The sequence below is a fragment of the Fukomys damarensis genome, unplaced genomic scaffold (assembly GCF_012274545.1).
Source record: "Fukomys damarensis isolate Sample0158 unplaced genomic scaffold, DMR_v1.0_HiC HiC_scaffold_33, whole genome shotgun sequence".
In the NCBI taxonomy this organism is placed as follows: domain Eukaryota; kingdom Metazoa; phylum Chordata; class Mammalia; order Rodentia; family Bathyergidae; genus Fukomys; species Fukomys damarensis.
Genome location: NW_022900945.1, coordinates 9764361 through 9784538, shown reverse-complemented (window position 1 = coordinate 9784538; position 20178 = coordinate 9764361). Strand labels below are relative to the sequence as shown.

Below are 20178 nucleotides of genomic sequence, written 5' to 3'. Positions count from 1 at the left end.
GAGTTCTTCCCATAAAACATTGAGAAGAAGGCTTTGCCCACCAGTAACTAGGCAGATATCAGTAGCTCTCTGTGCCTAAAATGAGGGAAAGTACAAAATGCTAAAGGAAGAGAAGTTCTAGTCGGTTAAGGACTCCTTGCAACTTTTCATAGAGGATACGTTTGAGAAGGACTCTGTGCTGTATGTTTTCAAATGGCCCCCAAGCCCTGGAAATTCCCTGAAAAAAGTTTGTCAACCTGTTCTCTAGAATTATAACACAAAGACTCTCAACAGTTTCAAAGGGCTTTGCCATGAATGATTCAAAATTTTTATAAAGATATATTTGAAACCCTTTTATAAAATAAGTCCAATCTTGGATCTTAAATTTCATTATTCAATTCTGGTAGGTTATACTGTATAATATGGAAAATTTACATAATTTGGTAACCTGCTAATTAAAAAGGTGAAGGTGTGCACGCGGTATAGTTCAGTGTTAGAGTACGTACCTCCCACATGTGAGGCCCAGAGTTTAATCCACAGCATAGAAAGAAACAAAGATAGGGGTGTTAGCATCCCATATTAATAGAAACATTACCATTTCAAAATTTATACTGAAAAACTAAATTGTTTACCCAGACTCCTGTAAGTAAACATCCTTTTATAAAGAAGGACGCATGATATGTCAGTCGTACTTAATTGCTGGCTAGAATAACAATAGCAGAGAGGTTGTATTATTATCATGTCTCTTAGACGAGAGTAATTTTTTCCCTTGGGCTAGGAAAATGGTAAGCATTTCAGTTTATTATTTTGCTCAGATACATTGGGAAACCTACATATTTGACTTGATGACATCTGTAATTTTAAAACATTTTATTTCTTTTTATCCGGATGGGTTCAAACTAAATGGGAACGTGTGGGACTGCATCTTGTTTAAAATTTTTATTTTGATAAGTATATGTTTGCAGTACATACTAATTACAGTTGCCATGAGAAGTTAGTACATGTGTATAACACACCTTAATTCTTGTTTTGTTCCTTTCCCTCACATCTCTTGGCTTTCTTCCTATTTGCAAAAGTTCTATCTCCATTTTTTTCAATTATTTTTAATCCACTTTCCCTCCTCTTCCTCTCTCCTCCCTCCTTTGTTTGTTCTCCTTCCCATGTGAAAAAGATCTCCCTACTTCCTGCCCTGTATTGTATATTTTGTTCTTTATGTATATTTTGGGTTTCTCATATAAGATAAACCATGAGAAAAACTTGTGTGATTTATTTTATTTAATATTATGGTCTCAAAGTGCATTCATTTTGCTGCAGATGACTTAGGTTTATCTTTGTTTATAGCAGATTCATACTCCATTGTGTTTAAATACCACATGCATCTGTCCCTCTGTCCCTTCATCTGTCGAGGGATGTATGTGTCACTTCTGAAATGTAGCTATTACGAATTGTGCTGCTCTATACATGGAAATGCATGTGTCACTGTATACGATGTATTTAAACTTCTGGTAAGTTAGCTAGAAGGAGTAGCTGGGCCAAACTGAATTTCTAGTTTTAGTATTTTTAGGAATATGCATGCTGATTTCCATAGTAGTTGTACTAGTTTACATTACTACGCGCAGTGTAGAAGCATTCCTTTTTCCTTGCAACCTCGTCGGCATTGGTCGTTATGTGATTTCTTGATGACGGCCAGTCCTTCTGGGGAAAGGCTGAATCCCAGAAGCTTTTTAATTTGTTATGATCCCGTACGTCATTTGTTTCTTGGCATTATTATCATTGAGGTTCTCTTGAGAAAGTACTTTCCTGCACCTGTGTCTTCCACACAGTTAGCTGTTTCTGTTTCAACAGTAAACATTTGATCCATTTTTATTTTAATGTAGTACACATAAGATACATGAGTATAGATTACATATTTTTTGAATGTAGGTATTTAAGTTTCCAAACACTATCTGTTAAATAATAAATTCTCTTTCATTCATGTATGTTTTTGGCCCCTTTGTCAAAGATGAAATAGCTGAATGTGCCAAGGACTGTTTCTGCTTCATTTATTCTGTTCCATTGGTTCATATGGAACTAAAGTACCAGTAACATGCTGTTTTTATCATATTAGCTTTGTAATATAGATTCAGATCTGGGATTGTGATACCTCCTGCTTTGCTTTTGTTACCCAGGATGGCTCTTAGTATTCTGTGTCCCTTCTGAGACTGTTTATCTTTGCTTTTTCTTGTTTTGTTTTGTTTTGTTTTTTTGAGACAGGGTCTCACTATGTAGTTGAGACTGACCTGGAACTCACTATGTAGCCCAGGCTGGTCTCAAACTCACAGTGATCCTCCTGCCTCAGCCTCCCGAGTGCTGGGATTACAAGTGTGTGCCACCACACCCTGCTTTGAGACTGTTTATCTTTGTTAAACTCTAATATATGTGATGATTCTCTTTCTCAATGTTTTTTTTTACAACCATGTAATGCATAGACATGGAATAACATTTACAAAACAGAAAAAAGTAGATTGGATAATTACTCATAGTCTTAGTATACACAAAAAAATAACTTTCAACATTTGGCCAGGATTTTCACTTCTAAACCAGCTACAATGTCATATTTTTATGAAATGTCTTCTGCTTTATATGTTACTGTTATATTTTCATCATTCTCCCTGTTATACAATTTTTATGAAAATGGTTAATGTCTAGGTATTTCATTCTGTGGTTTTCTTACGTATTAACTATTTGGCTATTGTGAAATATTTATAGTTTTCATATTTTCATTATTAGTATTTAAGCTAGTATTTCTGACATGTTATTTTAAGCTTATATTTATTTCCTTAGAGTAGGTTCCAAAAAGAGCAATTTTAGGTTCAAATGTTATAGATACTTTAAAGATTTTAATAAATATTTTTCTTCATAAATAATTGGTTTGAAGGTTTAAATACTATTGAAAAGATAAGAATAAAGTGAAAGTCTTCTTTGCTAAACAAATATTTCTCAACAATAACTGTAGATAGCAGTTTTTGTGTATGAGACTAGAAATTTTAAATACACTGACATATCAATACTTATAGAATGATATATATCACATATGATATAGATATATCAACATATACATAATACACCTATATTGTTTTTATATACACATGAAAATATAATTTATTTTATTCTGCAATTTGCTTTTTTTTCTCTTAACACTTTATCTTAGATGTCCTTTTTCATCAGCACATATTTCTATTTTATATTATTCACCTTTTACCTTATGTTGTATTTTGTGTGGTATTTCATAAAAGCAAAATTTATTTAAAACATGTTACCTTCTATGCAACAATTCATAGTTTTGTTCTATGCATCATTTTCCCCTAAAACAGCAAAATTTCTCAAAGTCAGAAAATGTAAAGCACATTGGAAAGTAAGACATGAATAAGTGAAACAAAATGAAGACCATGGAAAATATTCAGAATACTGTAGAGTATTAATACTACCAAGAACATAAGAATGAGTAGATTATAACAGTAGGGTTTTAATGTTTTGTAAATGTAAATACTCAAGGATGCAGTACATCTCTAAATACTATAATAATGGAATCAAAAGGAGTCATAAATATTCTCAAATACCTTTATGTGAATAAAAATTTCTAAGAAAATTTTAGGTAGAAACATCAAGGTCTTGACTGCACAGTTCTCAAAGTTCTCAACATTTATATCGATGCCAAATATATTGGTCAACTTTTTCATTGCTGGGAGAAAATACCTGATATTCACAACTTAAAGGAGAGGTTCATGTGGCTCATAGTTTCAGAGGATTCAGTCCATTATTAGCTGGTTTTAAGGGAGAAACTTCATAGTGGAAAGGCATAGTGGTGCAAGGCTGCTTAGTCCGTGGCAACCAGACCCTCCATGACCCCCACACACACGGCTCAGAAGGGTGTTTTACAAAATGGATCCAAGGGGATCATAAGCCAGTCAAGTTGACAAGCTTAACCTTCACACCTAACAAAGAAGTGTGGAAAGTTTCTGCTTCTTAGTGAGTCTTCAGTTAGATGGCTCAGGAATAAAGACACTGACTTACAAAATAAGGGATGATTTAAGTGACTGCTCTGAAAAACACAGTTTATGTACATTAGGCCAGAAAACTGTCAAAGTCATGATTGAAATATGAATATTTTATTTAGATCTCTAATTAGAACCTTAGGTCAAAAGGAAATGAAGGCTGAGATAATGTATAAAACATATCTGTGTGGTATGTGTTTCAATTAGACTTCAAATGAAAACTATGAATATGTTAAGAATAAATATACAGGTTAAAGTTAATGATTTTAATGATGTTTTGTAGTATCCCAGTTAAAAGACATTAATAGGTAATACATTTTAATCTGAAATGTTTTACTTGAAATCACAGCAGTAGATAAAGGAAGTATAGTCACTGCCTTCATAGGTTGATATCATAAAATATATTCCTTTTTACTATTTTAAGATGCCTTACTTAATTTAGCTTTGTCCTAGAAATGAACAGATCAGGTCATTTGATTAAAAGATGCACATTCTATAGTAAAATAGATAAAGTGCAAGATTATAGTTATAAAAGATTACAATGAGGTAGTTCTTTGGAGTTAGTTCAGTAGTATAGGACGTGGTTTGATTTTGATGACTTTTTCTCTGTTGAACCTTCTCTAATGCCTTGTGCCGCCATGTCTGTAATACATTCTAAAGGTGGAACAATTCAGGTGCATCGGCATGTCAATTTAATGTAATATATACATTATGACCTAAATAATATAAATTCATAAAGAGTTACATGCATATGAAAGTAAGCCTTTTATATTTTATATGTAAATCAAGAATAATCAGATTGTTTGATCAAGATAATTTAAACCTAAATAATGCTATGACTAAAGTAAAAGGCGCTTTGTCATCGTGTAGATAGAATAAAATGCTCCTGATGAAAGAACAAAGAAAGCATATGAGTTGAGGACTAAATACAATTTCTGAATGAACTGTGGGACTGTAGTAGTTTCTTTCAATAGACTCTTTTTCTGCCAATAAATATTTGTGTGGCATCTGCTTTATGGCACACACTATTCTTGATATAAACATAATGAAGTCCCTGTTCTCACAGAATTTACATTCAACAAATGATTATTCCTACCAAGTGGAAAGTAACTATGTGTTGGAGTATCTGGGACATGTGCTAGAAGAAAGAGAAAGCAGGATAGGGAGATGGAGTGATGGCGTGAAGAAGGTGTGGTATTTGACGGATGGCCCCTCTATGACAGTACATCTGAGCCAAAAATCTGATTAAATCACGGAGTCTGGCACAGGCAAAATCCTTAGGTTGCTGAGCAAAGAATTTTGAATAGGAAGACAAGTGAAGTGAACAGGAGACGGAGAAGTACAGTATGAGGTCACAGGACCAAATTGGAGGCCATCAGGAGGAGTTTAATCTGATACAGGAAACCTTTCCACTGGAAGGGTTAAAGCGAGCAAATAGCATGGTCTGGAAGTTTTGGAGAGATTATTCTGGCTACTGTGTAAAGGAGAGAATTTGTCGTTGAACAGCTGTGGCCTTGAGTTTGTAATTACTCCTGAGAACCTGTGGACCATGTTTCAGTGTTATAGATAGCACAAGGACATCTTTACTCTGCAGGTAGAGATTGTTAGGCGTGAATTTTGTCATGGGAACATAATTGATTGGTGATTCAAAGAATGATCTAACACAGGGATACTTTTCAAGGTGACCAGAATTTGGAATAAACTTACGTATATCTGTACTCAGCTTTTATGGCTTTCTCACATTCTTAAAATTATGTTAAAAAATTCTTGGCAAAGTTTTCTTCTGAGATAGAATTTCTCAGGATTCTTAGCATTTTTTGATAGTAAAAAACTTCTATTTACCCAACTTTTCTTAGACCACTTTACTGTTTTTAATTTTTAATAATTTTAAAAATTTATCCTATTTCCCTCCTCGAGCCCTACCCCTTATGTACAAAAGCTTTGTTTCCATTTTCACTTTTTCCCCCTGTGACTCCCTTCCTTTCTCCCACCATCCTCCCTGTTCTCCTTCCCATTTGAACCTTTCTGCCTATTTACTAACATCCACTATAGTATTTACTTATAAATGTCTGAAGCTCATCCTTCTTTATGGCAGAGTAGTACTCCATTGTACATTAAAAAAAATCTTCTTTATCCACTCATCGGTTGATAAGCATTTTGCTGTTTCCAACATTGAGCTATTACAAACTGTGCTGCTATAAACATGGGTGCACATACATCACTGTGGTGTGATGTCTTTAAGTCTTTCGGGAAGATACCAAGAATAGGTATAGCTGAGTCAAAAGGAAACTCTAGTTTTAATTCTTTGAGAAATCATCGCATTGATTTCCACAGTGGCTGCTCCAGTCTACACTCCCACTTCCAGTGGAGAAGGGTTCCTTTTCCCACCACCCCTCCAGCATTTGTTATTGGTTGATTTCTTGATAGTAGCCATTATTTCTGGGATGAGATGGAATTTCAGCATTGTTTTAATGTATATCTCTGGAACAACGAGTGATGTTAAACATTTTTTCATATATTTATTTGCCATTTCTAATTATTATTCTGAGAAGTATCTTTTCAGTTTAGTTGGCCATGTTTGCATTGGGTCTTTCTTAGCATGTGTTAAGACAAGATCAGTTTGGTTTGTTTCAAATCAAGCAGAGTGAATAAGGTACCACTGAGAACACAGAACACAGAATATAAAAGATACAATGTTTTCCAAGTTAAGCCATTTGTGTTTTGACATCTGGGAACCTGGAAAAGAGAAATTCTAATGAAAATTAGAGTAAGTACAAAATAGAATAAATAGAATAGAATGACTTTTTTTTTTTGCTTCATAGCTTAATTAATTTTTAAAGTTACAAATACTAGTGGTTTTCTGCCCCCTTGCATTTTTTCTGCCCAAACTCCTCCACAGACACAACTGGGTAGAAAAATATTTGGTGCTCTAGGAAAAGAAACAAAGAAAATCTCTAAAATTCCCATCATAAACAGTAAGCTGAGGTTCTCAGATAATTTCATGGAATTGTCTTCTTATTCCTCTGCATAATTTTCATCTAAACTGGGCAATAAAGGCATCAGAAGCCTATCAAAGAAAACAGGCAACTGCATGAGAGAAATATTGTGGCTTTGTTTTGTGCTTTTTTGAATTATTTTAAAGGAGGAAAATGACTAAGGGATGCATAGAACTATGAAAAAAAAAAAAGAGGGAAGGAAACAGGAACAAAATGAGCCCAAGAGGAATTACAAAAATCAATCAATCACAAAAATCAATCAATCAATACCGCCCTGAAACTATTTCTAGCCTAAAAAATTATAACTTTCATCATCATCATTCTGCGTGTATTTTCTTAAAGTAAAAGTTTATGGTAAAGAATTTCTGAAGTCTTCCAGTTTACCCATAAACTACATAAACAATGCTTCAAAAATAATTGTAGTGTTATTTCTAAATGTATCAAATAATTATGACTACTTATTCTAGTTGCATCTTGGCCAGTAGACACTAAAAGGCCCGTGTTTATATCTCATTACGAAGGTCTGAATTCTAGGGGATAGTAACTTGTCTTGTTTTCACCAAAGCATTTACATTATTGCAGTAAGTTTCTAAGTTTCTGTGTTAAGGTATGAAGGCTGTCAGTCAACATTTAGCAGAAACACTGAGTAGAAAATGAGAACCAAGACCTGTCATGTAAAGGTACAAGATCCCAATGATGAATGTAACTTTACTGTATACCTAAAAAATACCAATAAACTCAAGAAAAAAAAAGAAAAATTCTGTAAGCTTTAATACTGGTTCAGCTGGTGAGATGAGCTCAGGTATCCAAGGTATCCCACCCTTTGTTCTACTTGAGTGAGAAAGAAAGTTTCAAAGCAATGCAGTTTAAAAGTTAATATGGTTTAAAATTTTGTTCCTAAATCTAGGGAAGGATACCATCCAGATCACAAGACATTTGCTATGTGGGGGGTATTAATGAAAGTCAGGAGTTTTCTGAGTGTATTTGCCATGACAAAAGGAACAGCCTCATGGAAATCAAGAGATTACAATGGAACTGAAGGATTAGAAGGTAGAGTTAGGAGCACGGAAGAGCTGAAGAGAGAGCGGAAGGATGGGCCTGTGACAGCTCACAGCCCTTCCGTGCTAAGAAGGTCTCTGAGGCCAGCACCAAGAGAAGGACAGCTGCAGGGGAAGGACTTCCCTCTGAACCGGTTGGGTTTACTGACTTGCAAAGATGGCAGTGCCAAGAGTGAGAGTCTGACCAGGCCTGGGAGCTCGTAATTGACACGCGTCAGCGCACAGAAAGCTCACCTCCTTTCCTTTTCCCTGTCCTCTTGGGCAACTGGTAACTACTTCAGTTTAATGCTTCTGAGAAGAGTGTACATCCAGCCGGAGATTAAGAGCATTCAAGAAGCTCGCCACACCCTTTGAAGGAAAATACAAAAATAACAGCTCATGTTTATATAAACAAAACTATCAGTCATTTTCATAATGACTTAAAAAGGATTAATATAATTTGGAAGGTTCATTTATCAGATAGCTCTGCTCTGTGTGCTTTTATTGAAAGGGAATAGTGACGCTCATCAACTAGGCCACACACACACACACACACACACACACACACACACACACACACACATGGGAGAGAGGGGAGAGAGAGAGAGAGAGAGAGAGAGAGAGAGAGAGAGAGAGAGAGAGAGAGAGAGGAGGAAGAAGAAGAGGAAGAGAGAAGAGAACAAAGACAGGAAGTTCCTTTTATCAGTTTTGGGCCAGGCTATTGATTATTAATGAGGAGTGAGCTACTTCTAACCTATCACAGGGCAGGTTGCCTTTTATGGGTCCAGCCCTGCAGACACAGGTTTCAACTTCTGCAGACCTCTGTGGCCTTGGTGGGAGGGAAACCAGAGATAAGGGCATGAGGTCATTTTAGGAGCCAAGATGTACCAGGAGAATGCAGCCTGTGAGGCGGCGTCACAGCACATTTTAACATGAGCAATTCCCTAACATTTATTCCCTGGGAGCACAGAGGTTTCGAATCCACATTCTGTTATATAGTGCAATAAAAGGTAGAAATTATTTATAAAATGTAAAAAAAAAATCATCCCATCAAAAATTTTGGATGTATGAAAAGAGTATTCTATAAATCCGAAGTCTAAGAAAGAAAGTCAACTCTATAGATCACTAATTGTTCATTTATTAGAACCAATAGTGGTTTTTGTAAGTACCAATTTCAAACGATAGCCTCAAATAACTCCTCTGAAACTAGAGCAAAAGAAATTACTTAGTAATAGGCAACAAATGAGCACTCGCTAATCATCCTTCCAGGGATGTATCAGAAGGGAAAGCATAATATGTATAGACTGAATAAAAAATTGATAAGTGTGAAATCAGTGCAAATATTTGAGTAGAAGATTAAATATAAATATGCTGATGTTTTTTTGATAGATTAAATTATAATTTTTTGATAGATTAAATTATAAGCTCCATGTAGAATGTGTCCAAATCCTAGAGTTAATATTTTAGGATTTGCAAAAAAAAAAAACAAAAAACAAAAATTAAGTTAATTTGGAAGAAATATGCTGAGTAACATAAAACTGGAACTCTGGAGAAAAATCTGCCTCATGTATACGACAAAGGATTGGTATTTGTGTACGTAAAGAGTTTTTACCAATCAGTAAGAGTCAACCACCATGCCAGAAGAATATGGAGTGTATAGCAAGAAATTCACAGAAGGGAAGCATGCGTGCAAATACAGGAAGGCCTGGATTTTGCCACTGCCTTTCAATTGCTAAACTGTCAAGGCAGAAAGAAGGGTAGAAAAGTTTGGTGCTGTTGGCAGTAAGGCGGCAATCACAGGCCGATCATTATCGATGAAATTCCAGTTGGAACTTTCTGTTTGGAAGATTGAGAAACAAATACCAAGAGCTTCTAAAATGCACAAGCATTTTGACAGAGCAGTTATAATTTCAGGAATTATTCCTAAGGTCCTGGTGATAAATACGTATGTGCATTAAACTACTTTATAATTGTAAAATAATGGAAATGATCTCTAACAATAGATAATTGTCTAAATTAAGTTGTAGTAGGCTTTACTAGAAAATTCCATGTTTGTTAAAGACTTTTAGATTTAATGACATGAGGAAATATAAAGGTTACTGAGTAAAAGGAGATATGAATTTGTATAAAAAATAAGAGCAAAGAAAATATTTGGAGATCCATCAAAATGTTAACTAGTAGTTCTCTCTGGCAAAACTCTGGATAATCTTGTTTACTTCTTTGTATGATTTTATCCTTTCAAGTGTAGATGGATGAATGTATGCTACTTTCATACTTAGCGAAAGTACAATATATATTATTTTAAAATACATTAATTTTCGTAATAAAAAGTTCATGTTGTAACATAAAATACTTTGCTGTTTTGGCTAGTACCTTAAAGTAGCCTATATAATTTGAATGGGAAAATGCTTTGTTTTTTTTTTTCCTAAGAAATTCTTTGTATCTACTATGCTGTTTTGCTGTTAATGCTGTGAGAAGTCACCTTTTTTGGGTTTGTGGGACACCTTTATGAGCTGTAGAGGGCTGGGTGCCTTACAGGATGAAGGGCTAAATAGGTAAGGGAATGAAGTGACAGGTCACATCTCTGATACAGGCATCAGCAAGCAGTGTCCTCTTTACTATAGGTGGAAAAGAGTCGATGTCAGACACTGGCCAAGTTCTTGCATTTTTTTATTCATTAAATTTATCGGTACATTTTGGGTATGCAGTATGATGATATGCATCATTGGGAATTTGTACCTTTACATGATCTATCTTGGTTCTTATTTTTTCCCATTCCCCTGCTCTCCCTTCACTCCCTCCACTCCTCCCTATTTACAAAGACTTTGTTTCCATTTCTTCCTTTTCTCATATTTATTCCTTTCCCTTCTTTCCTTCCCCTACCCTTCCCACTTCCCCTTCCCCTTTGGACCTTTTCTTCCTATTTTACATTATCTATTATACATTTTGATCCTAATTCACACTTTGAGTTTCTCACACCAGAAGTTTTCATTTCAGAAGAACATCTGAGAAAAAAATATCCAAGTGAGGGCATTGCTGGTCTCACACCTCTGAAGTCCTTGTTGCTCAGGCCAGGGTCCCACTCTTGCAGAACCTGATTAGGCGAGACTTAGCCACACAGAATATCAAACTCTTTCAGATGTGTCATCCACCTCCTCTACCAGGCGAAAGCCAGCAGATATGGGCCAGGGTGGGGACGGTCCCACGTCACAGAGGACAGGCTTTCTTTCACTATCAGTTCTGAGTGAGTTGTAATTTTCAAGTTTTGCTAGTACTGTTTGGCTTCTTAGAATAGTCTTTTGGTTCAATAGCTGCTAATTGTTTCATTATTGCTTATTATTATTATAAGTCACATTTCTTTATAGACAGTAGACCACTTAGAAAAACTAAATATCTTGTTGCCACTCATGAAATGAACCTGTGTAGCTGTTCCTACATCATGCTCCTACCCCCTGGTCCTACTACCCTTGTGATTTCCACCACTCAGTCAGCCAAACAAATTTGTATGCAAAAATAAGAGCACTGCTTATTTAAATTGCCTGCATAGTATTTATATGAGTATATAATGTTTATTAACTTCCTAAAGTCAAAATGCCAATTAATAAACTGGATAATACACCTGACTGTAGCATAATTATCATGAGTTAATGCCACCTCCAAATCACTGAATCGTAGGCAAGTTTTTTATTTGATATTTTGCATGAGTGAGGAATATTCTTTAAAACGAATGTATTTGAACTATATGATTCTTCCCTTCCATTTCCTTTTTTTTCTGATTAAGATGGGTATAGCCAAGCTACCATCTTCCTGCTAAATAAAACCCACTAGAGGCAGATATCTCACTGCTTATTTCCAAACACAGTGGGACTAACCAGTGAAAACCCCTTGCCAATCCACTCAAAGCAAGTGAGTCTTTGAGTTCTGGTAGATCAGCTGCATAAGAATGTTGGGAGAAGACAAAGGAAGAAAAGGAGGAAGAGAGCAGCACAGGAAGGGAGGAAGAAATGTAGGGAGAAAGGAGGAAGTTTCGGGGATCGCGATCTAGGTCTAGTATTATAGAAACAGCTTTTGTTAACTAGAAAAGAGGTCAGGGACCTAGAGGACTGGGTCCTCAGATGATAAGCTAGCTCTGGGCAATAGATTGTCAGAAACTAAAAACAAACTTCATTGACTTCACAGTTTCACCTAGATCGTAGCACATTGGATGGTAACGCTTGTAATAAAAGGGTCTATCATCATCAGTACCATTAATTAAGTGCATAGGAATTTGCTAACAAGTGGGAGCAATGCTCTATATCAGGGGTGGCGAACTATGGCACACAGAGCTCTCTTGTCAGCACATGAGCACACACATCTCCCCAGCAGACGGAGCATCAAATATTCAGGTTTAACTGCAGTGCTGGCACTTTGCAATAAATAAGTGTGTTTTGGGTTGCAGATTGGGCGCTTGGTCTCTGAAAGGTTCACCACCATTCCTCTAGATGATAATATTACCTAATCCTCCCAATAACCATTGAGTCAATGTCTCTTTTTGACAGATAGTAAAAGGAGGCTTAGATCTAAGTAAAAAAAAAAATCCCTCCAGGGATTTAACTCAGTGGCACCTCACTTGCCTTGTAAGCACAAGGTCCTGAGTTTGATCCCTGGTACAGGAGAGAGAGAGAGAGAGAGAGAGAAAAAAAAAACTTATCCAAGGTGACACAGTTAGTATGGGAATCTGGGACTTGAACTAAGGTCTTTGTGATCCTGAAGTCCATGCAAGTAATGAGCTACAGATAACAGGAATTTTACATCAGCTTTTACTGTCAAATTTATAGAAATCGTGTAACAGCTTTTTTTTTTTTTGTTTTTTTGTTTTTTTGCTTCTGTCCATATGGAGTGAGATAGGGTTCAAATCACTAAAGTCTACTAATGGACTAAATAAGCACAGTGTAGTCAGCTCTAGTTGTTTTAGCAATTTAAAAGAGCAGTGGTGATTGGTGTCATAAGAGCCCTAACACCCATTCCTACAAAGTACAAGGCAACTAAACTGCTTTTCCAATCATCTCATTGCATGTGCATTTGGCAAACTGTCTCTGCTTTTGGCTGTCATCTTTTTAATGCAAGTGTTTCTTTGCATCTATTTACTTCACAATCTTCTTTTCAACATGGTGTCTTCTTTTTGAAATCATAGCATGGGAGTTGATTAATCTTCATGGATTTTGAAACAAGGTCACATTTTAATGTGAATGCATTTAAATGGACCCCATTTACTTAAATGATGTGAAATAGCTCAGCCACATTCCCATGACCTGTTTTTGTACCTTTTGATACTTTATATGATCGCCAATCAGTTGGACAGATAATAAGCGAAACCTTGGCACCCGGCTGCCACAGCCACTATGATGCCCAATCTGGTGTTTGCAGCCCAGCTGACTGGGAGACGCTCACGCGGAAGCTGGAGATCCACACAAGTGGAGGTAAGGGCGCGTTACCCCTAGAAAAGAACTTCAGAAATCTTTTGCAAAAGACAGCCCACTTCCGTCTTTCATTTTGTGGTCTCATGTCTTCTTCCTGCACCTTTTCTTTTTATCTAATGAACACAGTGTCAGGAAATAGCTGAGAAGCCTAGAGGGAACTTGGAAACTGACATTAGCTACGGATTTTATAATTTGTTTTTAGTGCCTTGGTGTCTATGATGAGAAAAAGGACTTCAGATTCTCAGTTTCTGGTGAAGAGTTTCAGGTTTACCTTGATTCATAGCTTGCCTCCCAGTTACTGAGCCAGGTAGGTGGATTTGCCTCCTCTGACCCAGTTGGAGGCACCAAGAGCCAAGGCATGTCATATTCACAGTGACTCATTTAAACCTCCTCTTCTTCTTTTAATTAGGAAAGAATTCATTGCCATTACTATGTGACTTTGGCCGTTGGTGTTGAGTATTCCATCTGCAAGATTGCCACTTAGAGACCGATTCCAAAGACCATGATTCATGCAAAGCATATCTGGGCAAAATTCTTATGGAATCAGGCTTTCTAATCTGTAGTGGATGACTTCTTAAAAATGCTCTGATGTGAATACATGTATGTGTGTACATGTGCTCATTTTTTCATTCCGTGACTACATTAAACACGTGCATTATATGACTGTATTACTGCCACATCCAATGTTTAATGATAGTCACCAAGAGCCATGAGGACTTCGAGATTTTACCCTATTTTTAAGTGAATATTGCCCATCGCTTCATGGACAATGGTAGAAAACCCAAGACAAGCTCCATTTCTTCCCATGCAACATGAGGGCCAGATGACACTTAAGGAAGGAGTGGGGTGAATTACAGGAGAGGGACCCTGGTGGGGACATTTCACCCTAGGAGTTCTAGCATAGCTCCACAAACATTTATTTTGCAATGCAGCTGGAGTAGTTGTGATTGATCTAATCTCATTCAGACAGGAAAGTCTCGATGATGGTAAGCTGTGGGATGAGAGTGCGGAAGGAAGATTGGTTTTCAGGCAATGTACTAAGCATTCTACAAGAATTCTCTCACTACTATGAGAACTCTGTGAATCAAGAAGGCCCATTCCCATTTTATGACTAAGGAAATGGAAGATCCGACAGGTGTAATTTCCTGAGGGTCCAATTAGTACGTGGTAGAGCTGGCATTCTCAAGAGATCTGACTTCCAACTGCACATTTTTTTTCCACTAAATCAGATTGCCCATTTGTGAATACTGCTTGCTTGCAAATTTTCTTTTCTCAAATAAGCCTTGGAAAAAAACCTTATGAGGTTACTATCAAAATCATCCACCATGTTTTTGTACTGCTATTTGTAAGAAAAGCTTCTATTACTCCTAATCCCTTGTTTCAGGAATGTCCTGCCCAATTTCCCTGTCATTTGTGTGTTCGTATAATAGTGTTCATATATAGAGTAGCCATTGGCACTTTCTTGCCTAGAATTTAGGAATAGTATATTATTACATGGTAATGAGGCCATTTTATACCTTTGTATTTCTGAATATTCTTTAATTAATCCATAAATTTGGAGGATGTCTTAGAGAGGCAGAGAACTTTATTTAAATGTTTTTCATAACTGGCTTTTTAATAAAACTTCCATGCAGTAATTTGGATAGCAACAGATATATTATTAGAAAGAATATATTGTTTCTTGTTTCAATATAATTTGTTCTAAATTCAACAGTGATCTGTAATGAAATAAAACAGACTACGTGAATTTCCTACATGTTCTCAGAACAGTTTGGTTCTACACTTCCTTCTGGGAGATTTTAGATACAATTTAGGAAATAATCTCTGTGATATACACAAAGAAGTACCTACAAAAGTCAGCCTCAGCCCTGATGATAGAGCTGAAATTTCTGTTTTACTCCTTTGAAAGGACACAACAAAAGTTACCTTTCAAATATATGTTTAAAGTGAAATATCATATCAGCTATTATCACCTCACCCAAAATGAGTGTTTATCATACTCATTGTTGCCAATCACTGTTTATCATAGTCATTGGCAAGAGACTTGGGGAATCCAGCTAAAGATAACTATGCTTTGTATTAGCGCAAACAATCAAGTGGTAACAGCTCTGGATGGAGTGTTCAAACTAGGGAAGAAGGGACTTTGGATGTCTCTTAGATTATCAGGGAAGGTATAGAGGATAAGATAATTAACCAAAAAACCAGGCAGATAAGAAAAGATAAGGAAGACACATTTGTTTATGTCACAAATTTACATAAATTAAAGGTTGACACCTTGGTATGATAGTTTATAGTATATAACCCAGTGTCTTTCATAAATATATAACCCAGTGTCTTTCATAAATGAAAACAAAAAGAGTAATAGTAATTATTAGGATGATTATTTCTGAAGCTTTTATTTCCCTGTTATTCTTTGTTTGGGAAACTGGGTAATTAGCATGAGACACATTTCCTTAGATTGCATGGATCATTCAAGAAAGAATGTATGTCTCTGTTAAATAATAAGAAATTCATTCAAAGCCTTTTAAAAATGTAGTGAACCTATACTGGCGATAGTATTCCCATATTGTCAGAGATTCATTGTTGAGAATTATGAAATACTTCAAGAAGGTCATTTATGTTGAAAATTGTCCCAGACTACAAAGTCTGTCTTACTCTGTGATCCTGTTTTGCCAAAGGCAAATCCATTTCTGAATGTTGATGATAGGTATCCTGACCTGTAATACAAATTGGTGTCTTTAGCAAAGAGTCTCACTTTGAGCTGCAAAGTTTTTTGATGACTAAATCTAGATATAGTAGCTTTAAAATATGGGTGTGATATTTGATTCAATTGCCATCTCTGTTTTATGATTGTGTTACTAGATGGCCCCATGAGTAGCAGCAGAACATAGTTAGAAAACAGTCATATTATGGTGCTATAGGAAATGATGGCTTTAGAGAAAATTGAATATTTTTTATTGCATTTTTCTGCAAGTGTTATATTTCAAGTGAAAGTAGGATGTTAGGATGTAGGTATGTGGTGTGTACATATATATGGGAAGAAAGAGAATTTATTGTTTTTAAAGCATTGGGAATTGAGGGGTTTTTATTCACTTATTTCCATCATTTCTGATGCCTAGCTTAATAACATTGTATAAAAAAAATCCATTAATTCTGAAAGCATTTCTTTTCATAATGAAAGGCCCTAATTAAACCATGGTGTATATTATAGTTAATGGCACACCACAGAACCCACCTAGCTGATGTTTCATACACAATATGCACGGCTCCTTGGTAACAGGTACATCTCTTATACAAATAGGTATCACATAAGATTATACATAATATCTTCACCTTTGTCTGTTCTGATTGAAGTAACCTTGTTTTTTAATCTTACTTTTATAGCACCATGTAGGAATGTAGTAGTGGAGCAAAGAGCAGTACTGAACCCAAACAAGAAACCCAACCAAATTACACAACAAGCACGTTATCTGGAGAAAGAAGCAACAGAAGGTGGCAGAGGTCCCCAGCACCAGGATGCAGACCTCACGGAAGATGAAGGCGACACAGCCCAGCTGGAGGAAGCAGGGGCTAAGGAGTTTCCCTCAGTGGAGTGGAAGCCAACTGCAGAGCAGCCAGTATTAGCTGAACAATTGATAGAAAAAAGAGAGATCCCTGTAGGGCTAGCAAGTGGGGCAGAGGCAGAAGAGGAAGAAGATGGACAGCTGGGGAAAGAGGAGTTAGACCTCAGGGGCAAGGCAGCAGCAAGAGACTCCGTGAGCCTGAGTGGAGAGGAGGCTCCTGAAGAGCAGGCCCCAAGGCAGGCAGAAAAGGCAGCTTCTCTCATGGGGGAACAGGACTTATGGAAGACAGTGCTTCCAAACGACACAGCACTGAGCTTCCAGAATCTTCAGGGGATGGTGACCTTGAGAAGGGCTGCTATTCCAGAAATGGGACAGGCTGAGAATGAGGTGACTGTGAGGGAGGCAGGATTCAAAAGGCCAGATGCAGAGGGAAGTGAAGAAGAGGCAGCCACAGAGCAAGCGGACCCGGGGGCTGTGGAAGACACACAATCCTTGAAAGAGGATGGGTCAGAAGAGGCAACAGTTGGGGGACAGGAGCCAGACAGAGAGGGGATGGCAGTTCTGGAGGCAGAAACATCTTCCAGCTCCTCAACAGCAGAGTCTGGGGTGGAGGGAAGTCACATGGGTACTTCTGATGACAGCCTTGGAGATCTTCCCAAAGAGGAGACCATGAAGGAGGAAACTGTGACTGAGCTAGGACCAAAAAGGAAGGATGACAGGAAAGAAATGTTACCTGAACAATTAGATGTAGTGGGAGAGAGGAGAAAAACTGGGAGGCCCCCAACGTCTCTGAGGGAAACTGGATCTGAGAAGAAAGTGGTGACGTGGGCAGATGCACTGAAGGAAGAAGACACAGCAGAGGAAGAACAAAAATTTAAAGTGGGAGGGAGGAAAACAATACAGGAAATAAGATCTGAGGGGCAGGCAAAAGCCCCCAGAAATGAAACAGAATCTGATTGTGAGGATGTAGACCCCAAAGACTTGACTGAAGATACAGAGCTTCTAGAAGATTCCCAGAGAGAAAGAGTTGCTAATTTGTTGGAAGCAACATCTGAATTTGCAAAGTCACTTGGAAAGGTAATAGCACTGAGGAAAGGAAAAGGAGGAGAAGGACTGAGTGAAGCTGGAGACACAGAGCACAGAGGCTGGGCACAGTGGCAAGGCCAGGCGACCACATCCCCTTCACAGCAGGAGGAAGGGCCAGGGGATGGAGGAGAGGGGACATCAGAGGGTCCTGACAGTGAGGCCCCTGGTGAGAGAGAGGTCCCTGACCTGACCATCCCAGACACGGGACAGGCTGGGGAGTGTGATGGCCAAGATGGCCTTGCTAGACTGGAGGGGAGGGATAAGGAAGGGCCTCTGCAGGGGCCAGAAGGAGTAAGGGCCATGACAGCGACCCCAGAGGCTGTACCTGAGGGAGATCCCAGGATGGCGAAAAAGTCCAATGAAGAAGCAGAGGATGGGGACCCTGAGGAGGGTGGGGATCAAAAGGCCACGCTGGAGACAGGAGTGAAGAACAGCAGCACAGAGAGAGAAGGAGCCACAAGAGGAGAAACAGTTATGGCTGAGGAGGATCTGCAGGAAAGAGGAGCAGGACAGACAGCGGCAGAGAAGAAGGAGGTGTTGGCAGATCTGAAGACAGGGAAGGAGAAAACAGTAGCAAATACAGCCACCTCCTCTTCAGATGTTGCTGGGGAGGAAGCCAGACTCAAGGCACCAGGGAAAACAGAAGCTGCAGAGCAGGTGGTGGCAGAAGAGATGGTGTCGAGCAGGGGAGAGGTGACAGTGGCTTCCATAACAGAGGCTGGGGTGGGAGTGCATCCAGGGCCTTCCCGGGGGGAAGGGGAGGCCCTGAGGTTAGGACAGGATGGGCAAGGAGGAGAAGCAGGGGTCACACAGCCTGCAGGCTCATCACAAGTGCAGGCAGGGCCAGGGAGTGGCGACCCTGGGCAGGTGGCAGAGACAGGTGAAGAGTCATCACAAGACAGAGAGTCAGAGCCCAGCAAAGGGAATGTAGAGGTGGTAGCCATGCTCCCAGTGAAGTCTGGAAGAATCACTTCCGGTGACTTCTCTGGAACCCAAGAGAATCTAGATCATATGGTGCCAAGGCAAAGCGAGAGTGCAGATGTTCCCTGAACAGCAGGAAGGACTAAGAGATTTGTACCGGATGGTGAGTTGGGGTGGGATCTGTTCGCAGGACTGAATAAAAGCCCCTAGTATGGGTCTCCTCTCCTTGGAGCTGACCTTGTTAGTGTGTGCTGTGCTTGCATGCTGACTTGGGCTTCAGTTCTGTGCCGCTGGGTCCCAGCTTTTGAAGGGAAGGGCTAGGGAGGAGGAGGAGGGACAGACTCATACACAGGACTCCACGTGGCTTTCTTTCTGGCTCTAAAATCATACCCTGTCTTTGCAAATACTGAAGCAGTTGAGATCTGTGTGTCCCTGTCAAGGTCTCAAAGATGAAATACAGAGAATGTGCCACAAGATACAGACCACAGAAGTAAAGAATCAAACTGTCTTCTAGAATTCTAGAATTCTTTAGCATTTCAAAGGAACAATGCCTGTCAGGGATCAGTGGCCTTTAAATGGGTTCCATGCTTTTATTTCTATAGTATTATGAAGTTCAACATATGTGTAAATTTTACATAGAAGGTATAAATATTTAATCATCTAATATATACTGCTTAAATAATAAATGTTGAAACTAAAACCAAAGACCACAATTTATTTTTGCAGACTTCGTATTTCCCTGATGCCCTTACAGGCTCACGTCCTTGCTATGACCACAATCTACCTTCTAGAAAGTAGAAAGTGCTCAGAAGTCTGCTATTGCAAATGACTATGTCCACAGTACTGCTATTCTTTTTATTATTTTTCAGGATTTTTCAAAGTGTCTTCTGGAAGACATAAAGCCTGGAGAAAGTTTCATCCATGCATCTCACTAGGATATTAGATGTTTTCTCCTTTTCTTTTTTAAGTTACTGTGCTTTTCTGAGATGGTTCTCATGAAGAATGTATTTAGCATGTATCACAGAATATACAGTAATTAAAAATTGAGAGAAAATAAATTTAACATGAAAAAGTCTCAAGATACACTATGTATGTGTGGCACT

At 38.0% G+C, this 20178-nt stretch overlaps 1 protein-coding gene across 1 annotated transcript in view; it reads left to right on the top strand.

Annotated features, from left to right (window-relative positions):
* The window catches only part of Erich3 (glutamate rich 3), a 77517-nt gene extending 57584 nt beyond the window's left edge, over positions 1–19933 (top strand). The window contains exons 13-14 of the mRNA XM_019204677.2: positions 13380–13505; positions 16890–19933. Of these exons, the coding sequence (XP_019060222.1) occupies positions 13380–13505; positions 16890–19204 (2441 nt within the window). The 3' untranslated portion in view covers positions 19205–19933. The remainder of the gene's footprint in view (positions 1–13379; positions 13506–16889) is intronic.
* Positions 19934–20178: the final 245 nt, after the last annotated feature.